Here is a 26,212-nt window from a genome sequence, read left to right as displayed (position 1 = left end):
AAATAAATTCTGCAGTTTTGTCAAAAAATGAAAGCAATTTTTTTTAAACCTAGAATAAAATACTTGATCATTCAAGCTCTGGATACAAAATACTTTTCTCAACCTAAAAGCAGTTAAAGAAGTTACAAGGGAAAAGACAAATTGAACTAGATAAAATATAAAATTGACATATGAAAATATGACAAGGGGTTAGTATCCTTAATATATAAAGATATAAGTCCATGTTTTAAAAAACACTTCTTTGAAATTCATATATGAGGTTGTCTTTTATGAGCCATTGGGAGCTTGCTTCTTCACATTTTCAGAACCCATATGATTATTATCTCCTGCAAAGGTAGACCAGGTATACCAATTTATTTGTTTAAAATATGTATTTCAGAGGACTGGGAAAAAAAGAATAGAACATCCAAGAATTGTGGAACAGCTGCACAAAATATAGCATATGCATAATGAATGCCATAGGAGAAGAGAAAGAGCAACAGAAATACTTGACACAATAATGACTGAGAATTTACCCAAACTAAGGTCAGACGCCAAGTTACAGATCCAGTAAGCTGAGAGAACACCACACATGGTACATACCAAAACAGTGACACCAAGGCAAGTCATTTTCACACTACAGAAAATCAAAGATAAAGTCCTGAAAGAAGCCATAGGGGAAAAAATAACCTTATTTATAGAAGAGCAAATATACGAATTACCTCCAACTTCTCAGAAACCATACAAAAAAGAAGCATGTGGAATGAGTTAAAGTGTTGAGAGAAAAAACCCACCAACCTAGAATTCTGTGCCCTGTAAAATTATCCTTCAAAAGTGAAGAAGCAATAGAGTTTCTCAGATAAAAATTGAGACACTTTGTTGTTAGTAAACATGCCTTTCAAGAAATGTTAGAAGTTCTTCAGAGAGAAGGAAAATGATATAGGTCAGACCCAGAAGAGGCAACACAATGTTTTTTGTTTTTGGCCATGCCTCGCATGTGGCATCTTAGTTCCCCAACCAGGGATCAAACCCAGGCCCCCTGCAGTGGAAACATGGAGTCTTAACCACTGGACCGCTAAGGAAGTCCCCAACACAATATTGAAGAAGAACAGAGGAACAAAGTGGGAGGATTAACCTACCCAACTTCAAGACTTACTGTAAAGCTACAGCAGTCAAGACAGTGTGGGGTGATATTGGTGAAAGAATAAACAGAACAGTGGGACAGAATAAAGCCTAGAAGCAGACCACAGATATAGTCAGCTCTTGACAGTGGAGCAAAGATCACCTTCAACAAATGGTGCTGGAACAGCTGGACATCCACATGCAAAAAAAATGAATCTGTCCACAGGCCTTACACCTTCACAAAAACTAACTCAAAGTGGGTCACAGACATAAGTGTAAAACACAAAACTGTAAAACTCCTAGAAGATAACATAGGAAAAACAGGTCATCTCCACCCTCGATGACCTTGGGGAAGACTCCAAAGGCACAATCCATGAAGGAACCGATAAGCTGTACTTCTTTGAAGGCCACTTTCAAGGAAAACTCACAACCATTTTGTTAGTTATTTTGTACAGGGATTCATTTTTATGCAGGAGAGCAGTCAGTAGTCCAGGAACAAGGCAAAAACAGGGTTTATAAGAAGCAGGGAGAGGAAACAAACTACAGGCAATCCGGAAACAGTGACTCTCATATATTTTGGAGGATAACCCCACAGGCTGGTGTATAGCACAAAGGTCAGTCCCAGGATTCTGTCCTTGAGTAGGGGCCAACTAGGAATATCAAAGAAAAAAATTCAGTTGGTTTTAGAGTCTTCAGAAATTGATGAACGTTTTGCATCAAAGGGTGAGACTGTATAAAATGTCTTCTTGTGTTCTTCGATTAGCACCTCTGCCTCACCTCAGGCCAGGCCCGAAACAATTCCCTCAGCAGAATTCTTTAGGTGGAGTTAACAGGACCAGGTTAAACTTTTTCTCCTCCCTTCTTAAATGTTGTATACATTTCAGAAGTTTATTTTTGATGACTAGGATATATAACTGGGAGATGCTATATTGTATACATTTTAAATCCTCTTCCCTTGAATAGATTTCCCCACCCATACGAAAAGTCGTCTGGATTATGCTAATTGTATTATATAACATATAATGTATTGGGTATAATATATTGGGTATTCTATCACATGTTGAACCCAGGTAAATATTTCAGGCCTCCGGAATGAACTCATAAATCTAGTATTAAGATGGCTCAGTAACACAGTCTGGCTGATTGAGTGTATGATAATGCCCTAAAGTTACATCCTTTTGTCTTTTGTTGAAGAACCTTGTATTGGAATATGATAAGCAGTCAGAGCAGCTGGATCTGGAGAAAGAGCGGGCTCATAATTTTGAGCACCAAGTAGAAGACCTGACGAGACAATTAAGGAATCTGACTTTTCAGGTAACTTTAAATTGAGCAAATGCATACATGGAAGTTGTAATAAGTATATTTCAATTCTAATATTTTTTTGCACAAAAAATTAAATTTAATACATAGTCAGAAACTTTATTTTCTTTTTCCCACTGTTGGGAGAAGAATATGACAGAAAACTAGCCACCATCCCGTCTTATTGCTGTAATCTCAGTTCTGGGTTTTTTGTTTTCATTTTTTCATTTCCGCCTTTTCCTCTGTTAGTGCTGCTGGTCTCTTGTAATGTTTGCCAAATTAATATCAACAGTGGTAGTGTTTTAAACTTACTCTTGATTTTCCGTTTTCATTCTGTGGAATCGATTTTGAAATCTTCACTTTTTTATGCTATGCCAATATTCTCATTAATGTTGCATTTTATTCTTCCTCTCCTGTGTGTATCTTCTGCATGTTTACACTAATGAATCATTTGTCATTCTAGTGTGAAAAATTAAACTCAGATAATGAAGACCTCCTGGCCCGTATTGAGACACTGCAGTCTAACACCCGGTTATTAGAAGTGCAGATTTTGGAAGTCCACAAAGCCAAGGCCATGGCAGACAAAGAGCTGGAAGCTGAAAAACTTCAGAAAGAGCAGAAAATAAAGGTAAAAACAGTTCTGTGGGATTAATTCATTTATACAGTGATATTTTTATCAAAGTATTTAAGTGAATGAAAGACTTGCTAATGAGTAGCATTTGTTAATGTAGCAAAGTTTATTAAATCCTTGATGTATGCCAGCTATGAATTTGAGAATCCAAGTTATAATTTTTGGGTGTATTCTCTTTTTAAGTATGGAACTTTCTGTACTTTATATGTCAGACTTATTTTATAGCCCCTACAGATACTTGTTTTAGTGCTGGTTGGCTTAGGGTGGTGATGTTTTTATTCTTAATTTTAGGAGCACGCCAGTTCTGTAAACGAGCTTGAAGAGCTTCAGCTACAACTGCAAAAGGAGAAGAAACAGCTTCAGAAAACCATGCAAGAGCTAGAGCTGGTTAGAAAGGTAAGATGAAACACCAGGCTCAAAACCGATACGAATACTCACATTCTTAAACTATTCTGTAAACATAGAAAAGAAATATTTGAAAAACAACGTTAGTTGTGGTGCTGAAGTACTGCTTTATAGATTATTTGCCTCCAATACTGAAAATTTAATGTAGTTCTCTGAGTGCCTGTCTCTCCAGAAGAATCTAGGCTCACAAATTATTAGACTTCAGTTTGCTATTTTATTTTTCATACCTGATTGTTGTATGACAAATGAAGATTTAATTAATGTCAAAAGCTAAAGTTAGTATTATGCTTAGAACTTTGGCTCATTTTTCTCTGCTTTTTCAAAGATGAGGGCAAAAATAAAGGTACTATAAGAGTTGCTTAAATATGAACATTTATAAATAAGAGCCCCACAAGAGCAGATACACCAATTGTAGTTAATGAAAACTATAATGAAATACAATGACACTGAAAAGTCAAATTATTACAAAAATACTTTCTGAAATTACAAACTAGAATGTATCCAACTTGTAGTTTCTGCCTTAATGTATGAACTTTTTCTATAGAGCCAGTGTGTTCCCGTGGCATCCTTTTAGAAATTCTGGAACAAAAGTAACTCATCTGGTGTTATGTGGATCTTTTATTATAACATGTGCAGGATGCCCAACAAACCACATTGATGAACATGGAAATTGCTGATTACGAACGTTTGATGAAAGAATTAAATCAAAAGTTAGCTAATAAGAGCAGCAAGATAGAAGATTTGGAACAAGAAATAAAACTCCAAAAACAGAAGCAAGAAACGCTGCAGGATGAAATGAGTGAGTAAAATAGAGCCCACTTTGGCTCGCGGTCACTGCCCCCAGCAGAGGGCGGGGCCGGTGGGGGGGGGGTGCTAGCTGTGGCTTTCACCAGCTCCTGGCGGCCAGATCATCCACACAGCAGGGACCCCGCCCGAGGACCAGAGGGGGGGCTATGAAACCACTTCCTGTACCCTTGTGTGCAGTCCAGGTGGGCGCTTAATGTGTTCATTCCCGTAAACGGTTCTCAGGTGGTCCTGGGCCACCATTTGCTGATGGTCAGCAGAGTGGGATAATGCAGTAGCGGCGAAATCTTTCTTTTTCAGGTGATTGTATTCCATTTTATCTGTTAAATAATTTCTAATGTAAGCATCTAGAGCTCTAAGTATCCCTTTAGGCACTCCTTCAGCTACAGCTAACAAATTGATACGTTGTATTTTTATTTTAATTCAGCTGAAAATACTTTTTAATTTCCTTTGAATCTCTTTTTTGGCCCATGGGTTTTTTGTTTTGTTTTGTTTTGTTTCTGGCTACATTGGGTCTTCGTTGCTGCACCTGGGCTTCCTCTAGTTGCGGCGAGCAGGGGCTACTCTTCGTCGTGATGTGTGGGCTTCTCATTACGGTGACTTCTCTTGTGGAGCACGGGCTCTAGGTGCGTGGGCTTCGGTAGTTGTGGTACGTGGGCTCAGTAGTTGTGGCTCGCAGGCTTAGTTGCTCCACAGCATGTGGGATCTTCCCGGACCAGGGCTCGAACCCGTGTCCCCTGCATTGGCAGGCGGATTCTTAACCACTGCGCCACCAGGGAAGTCCTGGCCCATGGGTTTTTTAATTCCTAAGTAATTAAAGGAATTTTCAGATATCTTTCTGTGAATGGTTTCTTTAAATCCTTACTGTGCACATACCACGTCTTGCAGCTGCGTTCTTGTGCAAACTGGGTAGCAGGGCTCCAGGTCACACACGTTGCAAACATTTGGTTTTGCAAGTTAGTCAACTAGCTGAAAAAGAGTCTTGAACCTGGGAAAAACTAAAAAGAGCTGCTTATTCAAGAAACCACCCACTGTCACTGGTGAATAAGTACAGGAATGAGAGGTTCAGGCAGCGGGTGCCAAGAGCTCAGAGGGAGGAGCTTCTGCAGACAAACGATTGAAAGTTGGGACTTGCGTTGGGTGTGAGATTTGAAGAGAAGAAGCAGGTTGGGAAGGGTGGTCCTTTCTGCAGCATAGTTATGAGCAGAAGTGAAAAGAAATAACATAATTTTGGAAGTCTTAACTAGTTGGAGGAAAAGGCTTGCCCTGTTAGGGAGAAGTGAAATGTAATTAGGAAGCTCTTCTTTATCCAGTTCAGAAAGGCCCTGAATACCAGAATGTACTTGGGCCCTTTTGAAGGACAGCGGGACAGATCAGTGAGCACAGTGTGGAGTCTTGGAAATGCTCCCAGCCTCGGGCAGCACAGGCCCTGCAAGGCTGAGCTGGGGAGCTGGGGACCCCCCGGGGAGGAGGGTGAGGACACATCAGGACAGTGTCCATGCAAAACCCTCAGCCAGCTCACTCTGCCTGGGGCGTGAGGAACACACATCTCCTTAATCCCAGGCCCTCCAGCATCGGGCCCCCGTGTACCTTCTCAGCCTAACCTTCGTTACTCCCTCGGTGCAGAGGCCCTTCCTTCTTCCTGAAGCACGACTCATGTTTTTCCACGACTGTGTCTGCTGCTGTGCCCTCACTCTCCCACTCCTGTGCTCACCTTCTGGAATCCTTACTAATCTTAAATGTTTGCTGTTCCAGGAAGTCTTCCTTGTCCCAAGCAGATATAACCTGGATATAACCTTGAGCCAACGTGGGTCCGCATGGCCTTTTGCATTTCTGTCGTAATAGTTATATTTTGCTTTACGTTATCACACTATCCCAGATGGTATCCTCTCTTTTCATTCTGTGTTCTCGGAGCTCATAATTCCTGGAGCACTTAAAGGCTTTGTATGTAATTTGTGCCTTGTACAGTCTTTTCAGGACTGGGTAAATAGTTGCCAGGAAGTAACTGATGATAACATATCGTAAAGGCAAGTTAAGGTATTTTCTTACAGGACAGCTGCTCTTGTTTACTGAGTGATACCGTCATTGCATGTGGATTTAACTTCATGGAGTTAGTCATTGCTGGTGGGGTCTTCTAGCAGCCGTCACGTGGCCACGTTCGTGGCCTAGACTCAGCATCAGGCACACTTGTTCTCTAAAGGACCAGGTCGTAAATCTTGGGCCCCAGGTCTCTGTCAGATGTTCTTTACTTGCTTCACAATGGCTGTGGCCAGGTTGGCCTGCTGGTGTGGTTGGTACTGTGATCTGGACAGTGAATCCACTTATTCCCATTTGATGCTCTTCTTTACCTCTGTTAGCATAAAAGTTTTTTGTTTTAATCATGTTTCAGTCTGTTCCTTAATGAACTCTTTGTCATTAATGAACAAAACAGTATCACAAACACAGATCAGGTCTGTGCCTCTAAGGCGATTAGAAACACACAGCACCTCTTTTGAGGTATTTCTTACAAGTAAAGTCTATGTTTTAGGTACACAGTAAGTATATGCCTTTATTTTAGAGATACGTGCTAAAATACATACAGACAAATGGACTTCAAGTGTGGGGGGCCCAGGGGGCACAGGAGTAAGTGAGAATGTGGGTCTGGGGTTGCAGACGTTTGCTGTAAAGGGCCAGACAACACGCATTTTCAGCTTTGCGGGCCCTGTGGTCTCTTGCTGCGCTAAAGCAGCCGTAAACAGTATGTAAACAAACTGTTCACAGAAACAGGCAGCAACAGTGGCCTGTGGGCCTGACGCCTGATCTGGGTGGAATGAGATTGGCCATGTGTTGGTGATCGTTAAAGGCAGTGATGGGTCCAGTGGGGTTTAGTGTGTTATTGTCACTAGTGTCATATGTGTTTGCAATGGTCCATAATAAAAATCTAAGACAAATTCCTTTCAGAGGTAGACTAATACAAAGAAAAGACTTGTCATTTGTTTACTTAAATTCACTCATAAAACTGTTTCTCCTGAAACGATCTCTCCCACTAGCTTCACTGCAGGCTTCAGTACAACAGTATGAGGAAAAAAACACCAAAATCAAGCAGTTGCTTGTGAAAACCAAAAAAGAACTGGCGGATTCAAAGCGAGCGGTATGCGAATTCCTCAGTGTCGTATTTCAGTCCTTATTCATAGAGGATTTGTGAATAACTGCACTATTTAATTTAACCGAGTTTCTTGTTCTGTAGGAAACTGATCACTTAATACTTCAAGCGTCTTTAAAGGGCGAGCTGGAGGCAAGCCAGCAGCAAGTAGAAGTGTATAAAGTAAGATTCTTTTTAGTCTTTAAGATTTTAAAAATTTGCATGTGGAAGTCAGGTACCACTTGGGAATTTTTCTAAATATATATGTATATATTAAACACACACACACACATTTCTCCCCCTAAATATTCTTCATCAACATTTTGAGGAAGGAGAAGCAGTGAGCCAAGTGTGGCTTATAACTGGGTTTACCATTGAGCATAAGCTTGGTTCTTTTCACGTATTTGAAAACCCATAATACATTAAGAATATGGCAGCAGAAAATAAACATGGCCCCAAACCTACATCTGAACTTTCTTTTTTTTTAAAAAAAATTTATTTATTTATTTTTGTTGTGTTGGGTCTTCGTTTCTGTGCAAGGGCTTTCTCTAGTTGTGGCAAGCGGCGGCCACCCTTCATCACGGTGCGCCGGCCTCTCACTATCGCGGCCTCTCTTGTTGCGGAGCACAGGCTCCAGACGCACAGGCTCAGTAGATGGGGCTCACGGGCCTAGTTGCTCCGCGGCATGTGGGATCTTCCCAGACCAGGGCTCGAACCCGTGTGCCCTGCATCGGCAGGCGGACTCTCAACCACTGCGCCACCAGGGAAGCCCCTGAACTTTCTAAATGATAGTATAGTCACAGGAATCTGTTTATAAAAAGGTTTTATATATTCATGTTACATTACATCTATTACGTTTATATTTTTTTATATCCATTATGTTTATATATAATATCTTTAGGTATTTAATTAAACGTTGAACTGTAACGTGTTGTCTGGAATTTTTTTCATGATTGATTTTGATTCAAGGAAAACCAAGTTAATTTATTGTGAAAATGTTCTACTCATATTGACTCCAGTCTTTCAATAATCATAAGTTAAAAATCCTACTATTTAATTACGTCCCTTAAATATAGTCCTCTCTCAAAACCCAAGTTGGTGTTTAACGAAAGTCGGTTTAACCAACGAAGATCTGATTCACCAGAGCCTGACCGAAAGCCTCTGCCCCCAGATTCAGCTGGCGGAAATGACGTCGGAGAAGCACAAAGCTCACCAGCACCTGAAGGCGTCCGCGGACCAGCAGCAGCGCACGCTGGGCGCCTACCAGCAGAGGGTGGCAGCCCTGCAGGAGGAGTGCCGCGCGGCCAGGGTGCGTCCTCCCCAGGGCGGGCGGCTCCCACCCGGCTTGGCCCCATCCACCCCAACCCCAGCCCAGCCCTGACTCTCACTCGCATTAACTTCTTTTTGCTAAAGGGAAAGACATGGATACATACTCTTTCCATTTTAACCTTGTTTTACAGTTTCTGTGTGGAAGAAAGGTATTTTTTTTCTTTTTTTTCTTTTTTTTTTAGTTTTTTCATTAGGAAGGTTACAGTTCTCTCTGAGGGCTAAGTGATTATAAAATCATATTCTGTTAGAACAGCCACTTTCTTTCTTCAACACACAGAACAGACCCCTGCAGTGGTTTTGTTACAGGTGCAGCTCTGTCTAAGCCACCTTGGCAAAGGGGCCTTGGAAGGTCACAGGTCACTTCAAGAAAGTCCAAGACCTAGAATTTAACTTTTCCCACTCTCTTTTGAAAAGTGAAGTTCAAGTAGCTTAATTTCTTTGAATTAATTTTTCTTATATTTATCATAAGTGAAAATTGTTCTAAAGTTCCAAAGGCAAATAGTGCTATTATAAAATTTATGGGCAATAAATTAATTTACATGGGACGAAAACAGGTAGAAATGTACCTCTTGTCAGACAAAATTATGTTGTTCAAAGGCTTTAAAAAAGTGTAAGGCCAACAGAAGTATACTTTTTAGGGAAAGGTAACTGGGGGCTAAAAAGTATCAGCCATTTTGCTTATTTTTAAAGAAAGGTTTTCATCTTAATTCATTAGTCTCTGAGAGAAAATAGGAGGATCACACAACCTAGAAAATGCAGTAAATTTCTCTCTCTCTGAACTGTTACAGGCAGAACAAGCTGCTGTCACCTCTGAATTTGAGAGCTACAAAGTCCGAGTTCACAACGTTCTAAAACAACAGAAAACTAAGTCTGTGTCTCAGACTGAGACCGACGGAGCCAAACAAGAAAGGTAAAGTCTGAGCTACGCGGAACCTCCCACGGGGGTGGGAGATCCTGCTCTGGTTGCTTTTGACCGTGGAGGTTTACATGTAGTCACCAGTGAGGACAGAGCCGGCTTCACCGCACTGTTCACGCGGAGAGACGTGTGCAGGAGCCGTGGAGCCAGGCAGCGTCCGGACACCCGGGCCACACAGTCCAACCCTGTCCGTCGGTTCCGGTCACAGTGTAAGGACAGACGTCACCGTTACGTCAGGACTAGTTTTTCCACTTTTGAAAATACAGTAGGAGAATAAAAATACTTCCTTGATGTACTTATTCACCATTAGTTAGGCTAAGCATAAGTTGATTAAAAACATTTTACTTGTTTCAAAAAGTTTTAAGTTAACTAAATTTTCATCTAGAATTAAATTTTTCTTCTTAAATTTATGACAATCTCAATTACATACTGTTTCAATAGTATATTAATGCTCCTTAAAAACTAGCATACAGATCACTTTTGCGAGTTATTCAAAAATGTACTAGGAATGAAAGACAGGGCGTTCTACAGCATGTGTGTTTTGTGTTTGTACGCAGAGACCCGCTGTTCAGAGCAATTTTATATCTGGCTCTTACTGTTCTTAGTAGGACTAAATATCCTGCAGTATTTGTGTGTTTATGCTTGTGTTACTTTTTAAGTATTTAATAAACAAGGGAACTGTAGGCTGAAAAATGATGAGATTTTTTTTTCTTTCAATAGCTCATCTTAAAGCCAAAGTAGAATATTGACACACTTACTATAAAAATATCACCACTTACAAGAGTCGATTTTGATCATGCCAGAATCTTGTGTTAAAATTATTTTAATGTAAATGTTTTAAGTTCCTTCTTCTTTCTTATATATTAAATAGTTTTTTTAAAAAGAAATTAATAGTGTATTATACCACTTGTGACAGAGTTATAGGTTTTAGCTGTTTTTCTCCAAAGACTTTCTTTCACTGTAACTTGGTGTAACATGCTGTTCCCAGAATGGTTACCTTAGAACTGCATTTCTTTTTTTTTCAACTAATGACATAGTCCTGTAATATAAAATAGGCCATTTTGATGCCATTTAATGGTCTACTCCATTTGAATGTGAAATTTGTAAATTCAGAGACTTTTGTAAACATGTAGTGTCTGCGATCTGAAGTCTGATTATAGCGTCTTTTATTTCACATTTAATCCTATTCTCTGAATTCTTGTGATTATTATATTTCCTTTAGAATCATCCATAATTGCAGAGTATGACATTGAAAGGTTATATGATTAAAGTAAAATTTATTTGAAATCACAAAATCAGTTTTACATCTTTCAAAAAATTTTTTTAACTGTTTCTGTTTCAGAGATCATCTGGAGATGCTGATTGACCAACTAAAGATCAAATTACAAGACACCCAAAATAACTTACAGATCAACGTCTCTGAACTGCAGACCTTGCAGTCTGAACACGACGCCCTACTAGAAAGGCACAACAGGATGCTGCAGGAGACCGTGTCCAAGGAGACCAGGCTCCGAGAGAAGTAAGGCTGGTGGCGCCAGCAGGCCCGTGGGTGCCGGGGGACAGAGCGTGTGTTTGCTGGAGCTCCCGGTGTGGTGCTCCTGGGGCGGATGCAGGCTGATAGCTGGAAATAGGTGTTTCCACAGGCTTGGTGACTTGCTGCTTCTACCTTAGAGCTCCCCCTTTTGATTGCTTCTCTACTTAGCTTTTCTAAGAGTAATTTTATCTGCTCACCCAGTGTTCTGTCTCCCGTGGCCTTCGCGGCCAGATGCTTCTTTCCAGCCAGGTGTCAGAGGACGAGCACTTTTCTTTCTCTCTAGAGGAAAACATTCCGAAAGCTGCTGACTGAGCTCCCTGTGCAGCTGCATCCTTGGCCTGTCACATCGCCACACTCGTGCTAATCAGTGCTCCAGGGAGTCTCTGGGGTGTCGGCAGAATAGACGGATTATTGTGAACAAGAAGCTTTGAGCTCCTGGGATACAGCAGTTGGGTTCACGGAGCATCTTCTGTCCGGGGTGTGGGGATGCTCTGCAGAGCTCAGGTGTGCTCGTCTTACGAGTTGAAAGCACTTGGTTTGCTTGGCTTTAGACCTTTCCACGGTGTGACTTACCTGTGTTAATCATGTAACTCACAGTTCCAGGAAGACCCACCAATCTTCTGACTACCTGGCACCAGGTTTTCCATGAGATTAGCTTACACAGTGATGGTCACTCGCTGTTTACATCAGAAGTTTCCAGCACTTATTCTTTATTCTAGAAGGGTGGTTGCGACTATAGTGCTAACACGACTGAAGTGCAGTTATCTCGTGCGCCACGTGTAGCCCTGTGCTCTGATAAACTATGAAGGAGGCTTCTCATCTGAACACCCAGCGTGCTTCCTCAGCGCAGGCCCCACATCGGAAGTGGGGGATGGCCGGGGTGGTTTTGAGCTCAAGACCAAGGCTGTGATACAGGCACAGAGTCTATTAGAAGCACAGCACGTGTGGGGGGAGCACACGGAGAGGCAGTTTACTTACGACAGAAGCAAAGCAGAGCTACACACCCCAAGAAGCGTGTGGGCGTCCTTGCTGACAAGGAGTGCGCCAAAGGGGCGATTTAAATTGCTCACACAGGGGCCATCTCCCAGGTCTGTCCTGTCCTCTGGCCAAGCATCCTGCTTCATTTCCCACACCTGCTCTGACCCCGGGCCCTGCCCAATATGCGTGTGCATCCTTTAGCCAAGATGGATTTCAGTGGGAGGGTCTCTGGGAGATGGACAGCACGTATTATGGGATAGCACCCCCTCCCTTTTTGACCCTCCCGAGAAATGTTTCTGCACGTGCAGTCGGGGAGGTCTCCTTCACCTCCAGAATGGTAGATGCGGTCGTCGTATCTTTTTACCCCAGCAGCTTAGTTTCTCCCTGCTCTGCCATTAACCTTTTTGTTGAAGTGTCAGGGGGACACAAGCTCCAGTTTGCTCGGACCAGGGGCCCGTCTGTGTCCTGCCTCAGTTCCCCAGGTGCACGTGCAGTCCACGTCTCAGGGCAAGGCGATGTCTGGGGTGGAAGCTCTCACACGGCACGGCCCTCTCCCCAGGCTGTGCGCCGTGCAGTCGGAGAACTCCGCGATGAAGTCTGAGCACGCACAGACCGTGAGTCAGCTCTCGGCCCAGCACGAGGCCCTGCGTGGCAGCTTCCGAGACCAGGTGCTGCAGCTGCAGGAGGAGCACCGGCGGACAGTGGAGACGCTGCAGCAGCAGCTGAGCAGGCTGCAGGCCCAGCTCTTCCAGCTCCGGAGCGAGCCGTCCACAAGAAGTATGTATGTATGCTCGGGACGCTGCCGTCCCTGTCCCGCCCTGTGTGTCTGTGCTTCCCACCGTCCTGAGGAAGTAGGTGACTTACGGGGTGACCACCAGCGTCAGTGCTGTGGTCAGTGAATATTGGATCCACTTACTGAGAGGAGACTTGGACATTGAACCCTCCTGTAGTGCTCACAGCAGCCTCTGCACCCCTCAGGATACCGACCTTCACGTAATTGGGTTTTCCTCCGACTCACAGAGGCTCTGTTGGTCTCAAGACCCGTGTCCAAATTCCAGTGTCCACTGCATATGTTTAGTGTTCTTCACTACTAGTCTTCAAATATGTCTGTCCTTTAATCAGAAATTCTAGAAAGAGCTGAACTTGTAGGATCATTTGGCCAAACACAGCTTCTTCCCATTCAGGTTTCTAATTAGTGGAGTTTGAGTTTAACCACACACACGACTTCCGTTCTGCTTCCTGGAAGAGATGGGAACCCGTCAGCCAAGTTGAGGCCACACTTCAGTATTAACTATCAACTTGATACTGATTCCTTGTCACCAGGGCATTGGCAGCTGTGGTCACGCCTCAGGATCGAAACCTATGCCAGGAGTCATCAGAGGAAAGTAACCAGCCAAGGAGACACTGGAATCAGGAATTAGCAGTAGCATAAGCAGTTAGCAAACTTTCAGGAAGGTGCTTCAGCAAAGGCAGCCGAAGGGCTAATGTTTGAAAAGCGGGGCTGGAGAGGGAACGTCATGGAAAGGAGAATAAAGGAAACTTGAAGTGAAAAGATCTGGTCAGAATTCTGGTCCCTAACGCACCTCAGAGATCTTGGACCAAGACATTTAATTTCTCTGACCGTGCGGTTTCTTGGGATTAATAAAGTAACGTGCTCGGAAGTATCTTATAAATCTCCCAGTTCTAGTCAGCGCTGCTTGTCAGCAAGCAGGGGAGCCCGGCCCGGACTCTGTGATGAGTCAGCCTGCCCTGGCTTCGGGGCTCTTCTTTGCTGGACGCCACAGAAGGAGCGGGCAATGGCAGGAGCCAGCAGGGTGGAGTGTGAGGCCAGTGGTCAGCAGGAGCATCCTCGGAGCTGATCTCAACAGCAGTGTGGTGTCCCAGAGTTTGCAGTGCCGTAAACACCCAATCCTCAGAATCTGGTTGAAGGGGTTTTGCCCTCGTTTAGCAGCTGGCCAGGCCTCTGCATTATGTCATCTAATGGTTTATCTTAACTCTGGTAGCAAGTACCACTGTTGCTGGATTGACTTAAGTGGTTAAAAGTTCAATAACTAAATTGTTAGGGCTGTTTCAGAAGTTCTTTCTTTCTACACCATTTGCTTGTCTTCTGGTTTTTCAGATTCCCTACCATATCATTTGTCATCCCTAGAATCATTTTAACTTTACTGTGTATCTTGTTGATACTGAATCCATAATTTTGGACAAACTCTTACTCTTTAAAAAAAAAACATGTAACAGGCCCAGCTTCTTCCCAGCAACCTTTGAGGAGCCTTCGAGAAAGGAGAAGCGCAGACCTCCCGCTTCTGGATGTGCCGGCCACGACCCGGGAGGAGGGGGAGGGGATGGAGACCACGGACACCGAGTCCGTATCTTCCGCCGGCATCCACGTGCAGTCCTTAGAGCAGCTGCTCCGTTCTCCCGAAGCCAGACTCGGTACGCTTCCTGCTTCATTGTGCCTTTAGTGAATTCTGCTGTCCTATCCAGCTAATATTACTCTGATGTATAAATGTTTTTTTGAGCTACTCTAATAAAAATTTTTTTCAGTATTCCACCCTTTTTCAAATGGAAAACTTTGCTGCAGAATGAAACCAAAAAAAAAAAAAATTTTTTTTTTAAACAAAATAAAAAGTTCCGCCCAAAGCTTGAGCCAGAAATAGGTGGTTGGAAGTTCTGTAGTGGTGTTAGAAATAGGATAAATTTCTCTCACCCTTCTAAGAAACTGACAGTTCCCGCTTGTTCCTCTTGATGAAGTGGTCATGCTGAACTTGCCTTATTAATAACTGTAGTAAAGTTTTGGACTATTTTCTTCTTACCTATAATGCACATTAATGTTCCAAGTTCAGATGACTCTGTTCGTCATCTCGGAGTCTCCAGGATCTGGAGTGAGGACCAGTTGTGTCCTCAGTCCTAGACTGTGATTGGTCCTTGTCCCCCAGGAAGAGTTAGTCCTGATACGCTGTGGCCACAGCTCCACAATCGGACTTGGCTTTGCCATTTTTGCCAAAATTAACCTGTTGACTTTGAGCCTCTCCCCTCATGTATTAGATTTGAGTAATAATACCGCTCCTTCCCTGGTAGAAAATCCTTGTGAGAGACCATGATTTAAGTGATCAGTAACTGCTGGTACTTCCTCCTTTATAAGTAAAGTAACACCAGCTCTCGGGACATTAACAGATGAAGGAGGATGAAATCAGTAAGCTGGTGCCTACACGCTGGCCTAACAGCTTCCAGAACGAGCTCGTCGAGCCTGTGTCCAGGCAGGCGGCCCGCTCCACAGCAGAGTCCATTTAACCTGTGTCACATGCAGCCTTTTAACTGGGCCATGGGGGATGGAGAGCAGAGCGAAGTGTCAATACTTGGGTATTTTCTCATTTAGAATCTTGGCCTGTGACCCCTCATTTTGGAAATTAATTGTTGGGGCAATTCCTTGCAGAGCCTCCTTCCTGGCACGCTGAATTCACCAAAGAAGAATTGGTTCAAAAGCTCAGTTCCACCACAAAAAGTGCCGACCACTTAAACGGGCTGCTTCGGGAAACAGAAGCCACCAACGCCATCCTCATGGAGCAGATTAAGGTGAGGGCGGGATGCCACCTCCAGGAAGCCCTCCACACATAGACTCATGCGTCCATCACACCTTGATCCCTTACAATGTTACATTTCTGAAATGGAGAAATATTCTTGGCTTTTATATCTTTTATATAAAGACTATTTTAATTTCTACTTTTTCTAAGAAGCCAGAATAGATTTAGAGATTAGACAGCTGTTCACAAGTCCTTGTTCCACGTTTGCTTGAGTAAAACTTGAAGGGATGTGAGTCCCTAAATTCCAGACATGGACCATAGAGCACTTCCAATTAGTGGCAAAGTGGCATGGGAGGTTTTCCTGTTTAAAGTCGACTCTGTAAGCATGTAGGAACCAGGCAGTTGAGGATTACACAGCTATCTGCACCCGAACTCTCTGTAATACAGCCATGTTGGTTGTTGACCTCTTCTCACAAGCCAGGCACTGCACTTTACGTTATGTTACCGTATTTAATTCTCATCATCTCTGGGTGAGAACAAGTTGATCAGGGTGGAGAAAGTTCAAACTTGTGTCTGTCTGAAAAGCACCTGCTTCTGCCCTGGACCTGCTTCTCCAAATAGATGGTCCTTCCTCAGTGTAGGCCCAGAGGCTGTCCTTGTCAAATTATGTTTTTAATGCTGAGTTAATTCAGTTATTTGCAGTAAATTGTATATATCATGACATCCCACCTCTAACTATTTTAGTATGCATCTCTATAAAATATATAAAATAATATTTTCCCACATTGTCAAAGCTTTATCACAGCTAAAAAAAATCACTAAGTAGCCCAGAACCTGAGTGACTATTCAGATGTTATGCTTCCATAGACTGACATTGTCCCATGATTTCTTAGACCTTAGTGTCACTTTTTTAAATGACCCTATGTTTGAGGACAGAGTTGGCCAACTTTCATAGACTAACCTGAAATGATAAGCTGTAACCATGTATTTTTATTTGTTTCAACCCAGAAATCTTCCTCAAATATTCACCATCCTGCATCTTTTTCACATCGTCCTGTGCCCTCTTTTCTGTTAGTTTCTGATTGATATTCATTGTGAATTGTCTCTCTCTCCTGGACTCAACTTTTGTTTGGTCAAGTGCTCTTCGTCTTGTAGCGGCTCTGGCTGTGGACACCCTGCCTGCCTGCTGGGCGGGGGCGGGAGTGGGGATGGCGGTGGGTGTGGCCCACAGTCTGTCATCCCTGAGCCCTGAGCCCTGGCCCCCTTCTGCCGAGCGCGGAGGGGGCGCCGACCCGCGTTATCCCCCCACCCCAGTCCCCGGTCTCAGCCCCGCTTCCCACCGTGCGCGGTGCTGCCTCTGCGGCCGGGCCCCTGGGCCCCATCTCCCACGGCGCCTGCTTCCCGATTTCTAGGAGCCTCTTGATGTTTCTCATGTACTCTTTTCTCCCGGCCTGGTCGCTGCTTTGTTGCCATTTTGGGGGCATTTCAGGGAAGAGAAAGAAGACCGCGTTCCTCCAGTCTGCCATGTTAACCCGTCTGCACTCCTTACACCAGCTTCTGAAGAGTGAAATAAGGCGGCTGGAGAGGAACCAGGCGCGAGAGCAGTCGGCCGCCAACCTGGAATACCTGAAGAACGTGCTGCTGCAGTTCATCCTCCTGAAGCCGGGTAGCGAGCGGGCGCGGCTGCTGCCCGTCGTGGACACGATGCTGCAGCTCAGCCCCGAGGAGAAGGCCAGGCTGGCCGCCGCCGCCCAAGGTGCGCGTGCCTGGGACGCAGACCAGAGCTTTGAAACTTTGTCCATTGGACGCGCTCTGCCGTGTGTGTCCCCGTGAGTAGGGTTGAAAAGCTGGCTCTAACGTTTTAGGGCAGCTGTGGTGTGTTTGCGTCATTTTCACACAGCAGGCAACAGTGCAGTGTCCAGTTTGATCTTCCAGTTCTTTGAAATTGGATTTGTGATCCTAGCGTTGAATTCTGCCCACGAACACAGTTCCCTTTTGTGTCGTACTTTTTATCATGTGGTAGACGTCCTCACCCCCCGGGAGTCGTTCGCCACAGGGTCGTGGGAGAGAAGTGTCCCCAGTGGGGCTGCCGAGGCCCAGGACCGTGCGTGGAGCGTACATTCCTACCCGCATCTCAGACCTTCCGCTAGAAAGCTCTCCTTACACACGAAGTGCATTGTGGAGAATTTCCAGCGGGGCGAACTTGTTGCTGAGAAGGCCGTTGTGGGCCTGTTTACTCCTTCGAAGGCAGTGAGGCAACGTGTCTCCTTTCTCTGGTTGCTCTTAAGAGTCTTCTCTCTTCTTCTCTGGGGCAGTTTCACTTTTATGTGAACAGGGGAAAACGTCCAGCCTAGAAAGCGCCACCCTGGCCCCTACACGAGCAGCGTGCAGGGGGCACTGCTGGGCGGGGAAGGCTGGCACTCTGCCAGCCGTGCATGCGTTAACGCGCCTGCTCCCTGCGTGTCAGGTCCCAGCAGGTTCACAGACTGCGTGTGTCTTTCCTACTTGACGTATGACTTGTGATAAGGCAGCTTTGCTCCCCAAGGAGGTGAGTCACACAGCATTTTTCTGTGCAGAATCAGGACCTCAGCCCCCTGCCTGACAAGACTGGGCCTTGCTTCTGTGCATGTGTGCTCCCAGCTGGCCACAGCTCACAGGGCTGTGTGTTGTTGCTTAGTATGCCTTCACGGATTGTCTGAGACAGACAGGAAATGCTACAAGTGTAAGGACAGACAGGTTTGTAGCATGAAAATGCGGTGTGAGAAGATTAACACTTCTGTTTTGCTCCCCACAGGTGAGGAGGAAAATGCTTCCCGTTCCTCCGGCTGGGCGTCCTATCTGCACAGCTGGTCTGGACTTCGATAGACTGATGGCAAAAGCATTATTTATTAACCAAATAGAATCCATTCGGCGAAAAAGTTTCATGTATATGGCTGTCGTTCTTTTGTCCAGAAGCATGTGTACGTAAGTCACATCTCCGTGTGTGTGTCCATACGTGTGTCTGGTGGGTTTAAAAGGCTCGGCCCGCGGTGAACTGCAGCAGGTGGAGTGTGGGAGGGGCCGCGGCCCAGGGACCCTGGCCCTCCCGCTGCCACCAGACCCAGGGGCCACGAGGCCACCCCACTCCCTCCTCCGGACCCTCAGGCCACGTGTGTCGGGGCCGCACTGTGAATTCTGAAGTTAAATTAGATTTCAGTCCTGTGCCAGCTGGGATTTAGGCTTTTAAAATAATCTTTGAAGACCATTTATCGCAAGGTCAGACTTGCAGGTAGGTTGTTATTAGTGACAAATCATGAGAGAAAATTTGTGAGTTGGAGTGTGAAGGAAAATGCTTTATCAGTAACGCTGACGTCTTTATGATGGGAACGTAAAGTGAATGTGCTGCCGTTCGTTACGAGACTAAGTTAAAATGTGATTCATTTCGTTATTTCCTTTCAAATGAGCTGTTCTTTTTTCTCTGAAGTGTATTACCTCAAAACCTGTTCTGGGATCGGATCAGAAGCCCTGGTCGCCACGTTCCCGCGGTGGGGAGACGGTGGGGGGGCGGTGCCCAGGGCCCTGCCCAGGCTCCTGCTGTGCATCAGCTGCTTCCGCGCCAGGAGTCTGGCGGACCGGGGCCGCCTCCCCAGGTGACCATTCACCGGGGCGCCGGCTTGCAGCTCCGCCTGCTCCCGGCCCCAGCGGACAGGTTGCTGCGTGCTGCATGGGGCCCTGGGAGATCGCACAGCCCCGAGAGCAGCTCTAGGTGCAGGTCACCTGCCTGGGCGCCTCTGAATATTCCATGGAGCCCATCAAACACGTGTCCTTAGCTCATAAACGTGAGAATGCTAGTTGCAGTATTTCTTTGTGGAAAAATCGCCTCACAGTGTGCTCTGGGAAGCTCTCTCAGCTTCCAGTTCATACTCCGGTGTTCAGTCTCAGCTGGTGAACTGACTTTGTACTTTGGTGACTGGGAACTTTAGTTTCCAATTTAATTTAACTGAAACTTGCTGCTGACATGTTGAGTTTGTTCGTTAAACAAAAATCTCAATGTCTGTCTTTCCTCCTGTTTTAGAAGAACAGACCTACTAGTGAATGTATTAATGAAATGCATCTATTGCAGAGCTGACTTTAAAAGTTTGAGTTTAGTTTTTTCCTTTATGAGCTGTGAATATGAGTATGCCAGCAGTGTGCGCTATAACTGTCACAGTATTTAAATAGATTTCACTGTCTCTGCAAGTCCAGGCCTCTTTGAAGTCTGTAAAAACTTGTTTTGAAATATAGTCTCTACCTATGGACATAATAACAAAATGCCTTTTTGCAAGATAAAAAATGTATTACTTTGATTACAAAAGGGGTATCCTTCCCTAGTTTCAGCAATGAGAGGAAATGTACTGATTATTGTAATATTTCTATTAAACATGTTGCACTGTTAGGCCTGCTCATCTTCTATTAGCCGAGGTCTCCTGGGCATTTTGAGTTGCTTTATGAAATGAATCTTGGGTTCCTTCTCTGCTGTCTTTACCAGTTGGGACCTCGGACCCTGGGTGCTTGGAGGAACGCAGGTCGCCCTTCGGGTCCGTGGTGCCTGCCGCATCTGACACCTACCTTCCAGCTGAAACTCAGGCCACCTTGGCCTTTCCGTGGGCACCTCTCAAGTTCCGGCCTCTGTGGTGTGAGGCTTTCTTGTACAGCGAACTCTGCTTATGCTCCAGTCAGCGTAAGTGGAGAATTACATTCCTTTAGGCAGAAGTGGACTACTCACTAGCAGTGCCGTGTCCTTTACCCATTAGCCAATGATGAATCTAAGAGTTCCCATGAAGATACAACAACGTTGCTGTTTGGTAAGCAGAGCACACAAAGATGCTCACGTGTGGTTAAATAGGAACGTGGTGGTGGCACTCGGTGCAAGACTGTTGTGTTTTGATTTGGTGTCTGAAAATCAACTGTGGCTTCGGCATAAGCCAGGGGGACAACCTGTTACAGCTTTGCGGTGTCTTTGGGCTGATTTTCACCCATGAGTGTTAAAAAGCATTTGGTTGTTTATGTATTTGGTTATATAGAGAAGGGAATGTTTTTCACCTGCATTCAAAATGTGATTACATGGGAAAAGAATCAAGTTCTGACATTCAAGTTGTTACCGTTTAAAAAAATAGAAAGGCTCCTGTGAGTCGAATGCTGAATATGGTGAGGAAACGGGATTTCAGGTTCAGGAATGCAGGTGACCACCTGGTTTCCTTGGAGGATGGGCCCACCCCCACCCACCTCTCCAGAGTCTGCCCTCGCCCCTCCTCTCTGAGGACGGTCACCGCCCCTTCCCCACACACCCCATACAGATGCAGGGAGGCCCGGCCTTAGTCACCTGGACCAGGTGCAGGGCCCTACCCGAGCCAGACCACCTAGATTCTCTCAGGGTGAGGACTTGGGACCAAGAGTCAAGTCAGCATGTCTGTGCGCCCGGAATCGGGACGTGTAAACGCAGGGGCTCCGGGTGCCCAGAAGGAGCGGGGAAAGCCCCACGCAAAGAGGCCAGTAAGCTGGCGCGCAGGCATCACAGAGACCCGGGGCAAGGGTTCAGGGCCTTCGATTAACAGCATGGAGTGAGCTCGTGCTGTTAAAGTTCAAACAGAAAAGAAAGTTGAACAGAAAGAAGCAGACACTCTAATCTAGGAAGCTCAGGATTTAATGGTCTCTGGTCTCTGAAAATAAAAGAAATAGAAATTTTCAAAGAAATATTGCAAGAAAGCTTTGCACAACTAAAAGAGAAGTTCACAGTAAAGGGCTGATCAGAGATCCGGTAGAGACCGTCCGGACTTCCGACGGGTCGGCTTCAGAGTTTTTGACTTGTTGATGGTGCGAAGGAATACCTATTCAGTAGAAACCGTACTTGGAATTTTGAATTTGGCTCTTTTCCCCCAGGCTGGCGATACGTGGTCCGGCCCCTGCCGTGCTGCTGGGCAGTGGGGCCGTGGCTCCAAGTCACCCCGCGACCAGAGGGTGAACAGTCGGTACACTGACAACCATTCTGCTTTCACTTTCAGTAGAGAATTCAACAAGTTACGTGAGATAGTAAACACTCTGTTATAAAACAGGCTTCGTGTTAGATGATTTTGCCCAACTTCAGGCTATCGTAAGTGTTCTGAGCACGTTTAAGGCGGGCTGGGCTACAACGCTTGTGGGGTCAGGTGTACTAAACGCATTTTCCACTTTCAGTGGGTTTAGTGGGACATAGCCCCATGGTAAGTGGAGGAAGATCTGTACATGACTGAAACAGGAATATCGATGTAAATTTTTAGGAAAAAAAGAGGCTCCTAAAAGGTTTCCAGAGAGAAAAAAAACAAGTCACATACGCAGGACACAGGAGGGAAAGGGGAGCTGCATCAGACCTCTCGACAGCAGCACTGTACACCTCAAGGCACTGGAGAAATTCCTTCAAAATTCGGAGGAAACATGATTTCCAGCCTGGAATTCTGTAAACACAAGCTCTCAGTTAAATGGAAAGAGAAAGACATTTTCAGATCCTTAGGAACTGAAAAAAAAAAAAAATTACTTCCCATGTCCTTTCTAAGGAACCTTTGAGAGAACCTGCTCCAGAGGGAGAAGAACACGTAAAACCGCAGCCGCCGAGCAGAGACTCGACGCGGGAGAGCACTGAGCCGGGTCCCCGGGGGGTGGCTGGGCAGTGGCCAAGAGGCTGAGGACGGTAAACAAGGCTCCAAACGCGGGTTCTCCTAGGAAAAAAGAAGTGGAACTAATAGATTATTTGATACAGCTAATGTGTAAAATTTTATTGAAAGATGTTGGAACTAATAAGGATCTATCGTATAGCGCAGGGAACTCTTACTCAATACTCTGTAATGGCCTGTATGGGAAAAGAATCTAAAAAAGAGTAGATGTATGTGTATGTATAACTGAGTCACTTTGCTGTACAGCAGAAACTAATGCAACATTGTAAATCATCTATACTCCAATTAAAAAAAAAACACAATTTTACTGAAAAAAAAAGATGTTGGAAATGGAAACGTGAACACTGACAACATATTTGATATTAAGGAAATATTTTTTGCTTTTTTAGTTTTGATAATGTTTATGTTTAAAAAGAATTCTTTTAAAAACATGCTGAAATATTTATTGAAGTCACATTTGATCTAAATTAATATGGGAGGAGGGAAAAGTGGGTGAGAGTGTAAATGAAAGAGGATAACAATAAATTCATGGTTTTCCATGACAAACATGTTCATTTTATGCATTCTTTTCCCACACACCTGAAGCACACAGTTTTCTCTTTTTTACATAATTTGTACGTTGTGTTTTTTAAAAATATTGAGATATAATTTACCCACCATAAAACTCACTGTGTAGAGTGTACAGCTGAATGGCTTCAGTGTAGTCACAGGATTGTGAAACCATCCCCAATTTTCATCATTCCAGAAAGAAACTCCCTACCCGTTGTTAGCCTCTCCCCCACTAACCCATCCCACCCTTGGCAACCACTAATCTGCCTTCTGTCTGTAGATTTGCCTATTTGTATAATTCCTGTTACATTGCAACTAACTCATTCCTAATTTCCCAATAAAAGTAATAACCTCATGAGATTAAATGAAATGATGCAGTCAGAGGCTGACTCAGCACAGTGTCTGGGACATAGGACACATACAATAAATGTTAGATGTTTTTATTTTCCACGTGCAATGTATAATTACAAACTAGTTTCAGCACACTCTTGTCACTGTCATTACCAAGAAGATTAACATTAATGTTATCCAGTGAAACCATTGTTTGTGGCTATAAATCTTTTCTGAGGGATGTACTAAATTCTAAATGCAAAAATTAAATATTTTTAAAATTAATATCAGTGACATTTAGGTCATTTCTGTTACTGCTTTCTTAATTAGCAAAAGCAATTTAAAATGTAGTTTATCCAAGATATTGCGATTTCTGCTAGCTGTGTTTCTTGTATCTTTTTTGGTAACTTAGAAGAAAGCAAGTGTTTGGGTTTTGTTTGGCTTTTGGTCAACTTTAAATGTTATGCTGTTTCTTAACTTGTTGCTGGCTAGATACAGGGTACGCTTTCCTGGGGGGCCCTTGAGGACTGGCCATGCCTTCTCGCTCCTTTTCTTACCCCAGTAGATTACCAGAAGGCCACACTCCCTGGAGAACACTTCTGTTTTAACTTCAGTCTTTACTCTTAGTAACTTCCCCGAGGAAATGGATCTGTGCCTGAAGCCTGGTCTGCCTGGCTTCAGAGTACCTACATTATCCCGTGATGTATTTTCCAGTTGCTTTGTCTGAGCATAGGTATAAATGTGACTCACTGCACAGGGTGGGAGGGGTAGTGGTGCATTAAGTCTAGTGGCGCAAAGATGGAAGAAAACCAAAGACACCACAGACTTTCAGTGAAAGGGATTCTTTTTAAAATTAAGAAAATTTATGAACATGAAAAACAGTCAGTAAACAGACCTTGTGCCCATACTGTACCGGGTTCCAGAAAGAGTCACCCTTTGCTAAGAGCACTGCTTGGTATTCACAACTGATTTCTTTCGATATCTTGTTTGTACACAAAAGCATGATTTTTATTACTTATAACCAAAGTAGAGGCTAGAATTCAGACCTGTTCTGAGCAATGTAACAGATAGTTTATATTATTTATTTTAGCACAGTTTAAGATTATAGGATACAGTTCCCAAAGAGTGAAATACCATTTTTCACAAAGTATGGATCTGTAGTGTCTAGAACAATGTATCAGTATACCTGTTACACTAAGCATAATTAGGAACTCTCTACATTTTATGGTATAGAGTGATCTCATTGTAAGCTGAAAACTCATGTTAACCACCAGACGGTGTGCAATGTCTAATTCTTATGATTCGTTCTGAGTTTCTGACTGAGATCACTTTCTCTGGCCTTGTGCGTTTCTCCTGGGACCCATAAAATAGGCAGCTAACTGAATTTCATGACTGCACTGTTTCTGCTTCCTTTCCTGGAAAAGGAGGAATCATTCGGATCAGCTTTCAAACTGCCTTATATATGACGACTTTGAAATACTTCAGAATGAACTCCTTTGTTCTCGAACGTCTGTGTCTAACACAGTAGCCACTGTTCACATGTGGACATTGAAAGACTGAAATGTAGTTATTCCAGACTGAGGTATACTGTAAGTATAAAGTACACAGGAGATTTTTTTTTTTTTTTTTGCGGTACGCGGGCCCCTCACTGTCGTGGCCTCTCCCATTGCGGAGCACAGGCTCCGGACGCGCAGGCTCAGTGGCCATGGCTCACGGGCCCAGCCGCTCCGCGGCATGTGGGATCTTCCCGGACCAGGGCACGAACCCGTGTCCCCTGCATCGGCAGGCGGACTCCCAACCACCGCGCCACCAGGGAAGCCCCACATGAGATTTTAAAGGCATACGAAAAATAACTTGTTTCTTTGAGAAAAGTAGTAAAATGGACACAACTCTGGCAGGTTGACCAAGAGAAGCAGAGAGATGACACAAATAACTTTATTAATAAACAGGGGACACATAATAGATAAAGTAGAATTTTAAAAGATATGAGAATAATATAAATAACTATGTTAACAATTGTGAAACTTTAGAAATGAAATAAAACAATTTCTTTAAAATTTAAATTTACTCCGTATTACTGTGTACGATGATTGTGTAGAATTTAAAAGCTTGACTAACCCTGTAACTACAATAGAAATGGAAACGGTGTTTAAAACCTTCTCAAGAAGAAAACACGAAGTCCAAGGGCATTTGCAGTCACGTCCCACCAAATTTTCAAGTAACAACCCAATTTCATACAGATTTATTCAGACAATAAAAAGGAAATATTCTCCAGCTTACTCTATAAGGCCAGCATAAACCCTGATACCACAGATAAGATATAATTGGAACATTGCAAGCCATTTCATAGTGAATATAGCTACAAAAATTCTAAGCAAAATTTGATGAACAAATCGAATCCAACTGTGTATAGAAGAAGATCATACCTCATGACTAGGTGGGGTGGATCCTCAGTATGCAAGGGTGTTTTCATATTAGAAAATACATTAATATATCTTACTACATTTACAGACGAAAAGAGAAAAGGCATTTGATCAAATTCGGCACACATTGATATAAATTCTTAGTTAAAAATAGGAAAGAGTATCCATGAAAAATGAAGAGCAAACGTCATCCTAACCGGACACTTAGAATCATTCATTTTAAAATAAGGAAAAATAGGGCTTCCCTGGTGGCGCAGTGGTTGAGGGTCCGCCTTCCGATGCAGGGGACACGGGTTCATGCCCCTGTCCGGGAGGATCCCACATGCGACGGAGCGGCTGCACCCATGAACCATGGTCGCTGAGCCTGCACGTCCGGAACCTGTGCTCCGCAACGGGAGAGGCCACAACAGTGAGAGGCCCGCATACCGCAAAAAATAAAATAAGGAAAAATAACGTGGCACTCACTAGGATTACCTTTACTTAACGTGGCACTGACATCCCTGGATAGTGAAGTAAAATGAGAAATTCCAGACATACAGTGGAAAAGAAGTAAAACATTATTTTTAGCTGATAAGACTGCTTACATTAAAAACAAAAAAAACCCTG

At 44.0% G+C, this 26,212-nt stretch overlaps 1 protein-coding gene across 3 annotated transcripts in view; it reads left to right on the top strand.

The window, feature by feature from the left end:
• Positions 1-23,468, top strand: part of GCC2 (GRIP and coiled-coil domain containing 2) — a 38,520-nt gene extending 15,052 nt beyond the window's left edge. For 2 of the 3 annotated variants that reach the window (XM_067704002.1, XM_067704001.1), the window contains 14 exons: positions 2,296-2,415; positions 2,864-3,028; positions 3,323-3,427; positions 4,073-4,235; positions 7,270-7,370; positions 7,467-7,544; positions 8,533-8,670; positions 9,479-9,600; positions 10,949-11,125; positions 12,678-12,895; positions 14,357-14,551; positions 15,552-15,691; positions 17,194-17,395; positions 18,434-20,053. In XM_067704002.1, the coding sequence (XP_067560103.1) occupies positions 2,296-2,415; positions 2,864-3,028; positions 3,323-3,427; positions 4,073-4,235; positions 7,270-7,370; positions 7,467-7,544; positions 8,533-8,670; positions 9,479-9,600; positions 10,949-11,125; positions 12,678-12,895; positions 14,357-14,551; positions 15,552-15,691; positions 17,194-17,395; positions 18,434-18,504 (1,995 nt within the window). In that variant the 3' untranslated portion in view covers positions 18,505-20,053. Of the gene's footprint in view, positions 1-2,295; positions 2,416-2,863; positions 3,029-3,322; positions 3,428-4,072; positions 4,236-7,269; positions 7,371-7,466; positions 7,545-8,532; positions 8,671-9,478; positions 9,601-10,948; positions 11,126-12,677; positions 12,896-14,356; positions 14,552-15,551; positions 15,692-17,193; positions 17,396-18,433; positions 20,054-21,537 lie in introns of those variants that run through there. The other variant, XR_010934298.1, reaches the window with a different exon arrangement.
• The last annotated feature ends 2,744 nt before the right edge of the window (positions 23,469-26,212 follow it).

Source organism: Pseudorca crassidens, chromosome 14, assembly GCF_039906515.1.
Source record: "Pseudorca crassidens isolate mPseCra1 chromosome 14, mPseCra1.hap1, whole genome shotgun sequence".
NCBI classification, from domain to species: Eukaryota; Metazoa; Chordata; class Mammalia; order Artiodactyla; family Delphinidae; genus Pseudorca; species Pseudorca crassidens.
This window is presented reverse-complemented; position numbering and strand designations above follow the sequence as displayed.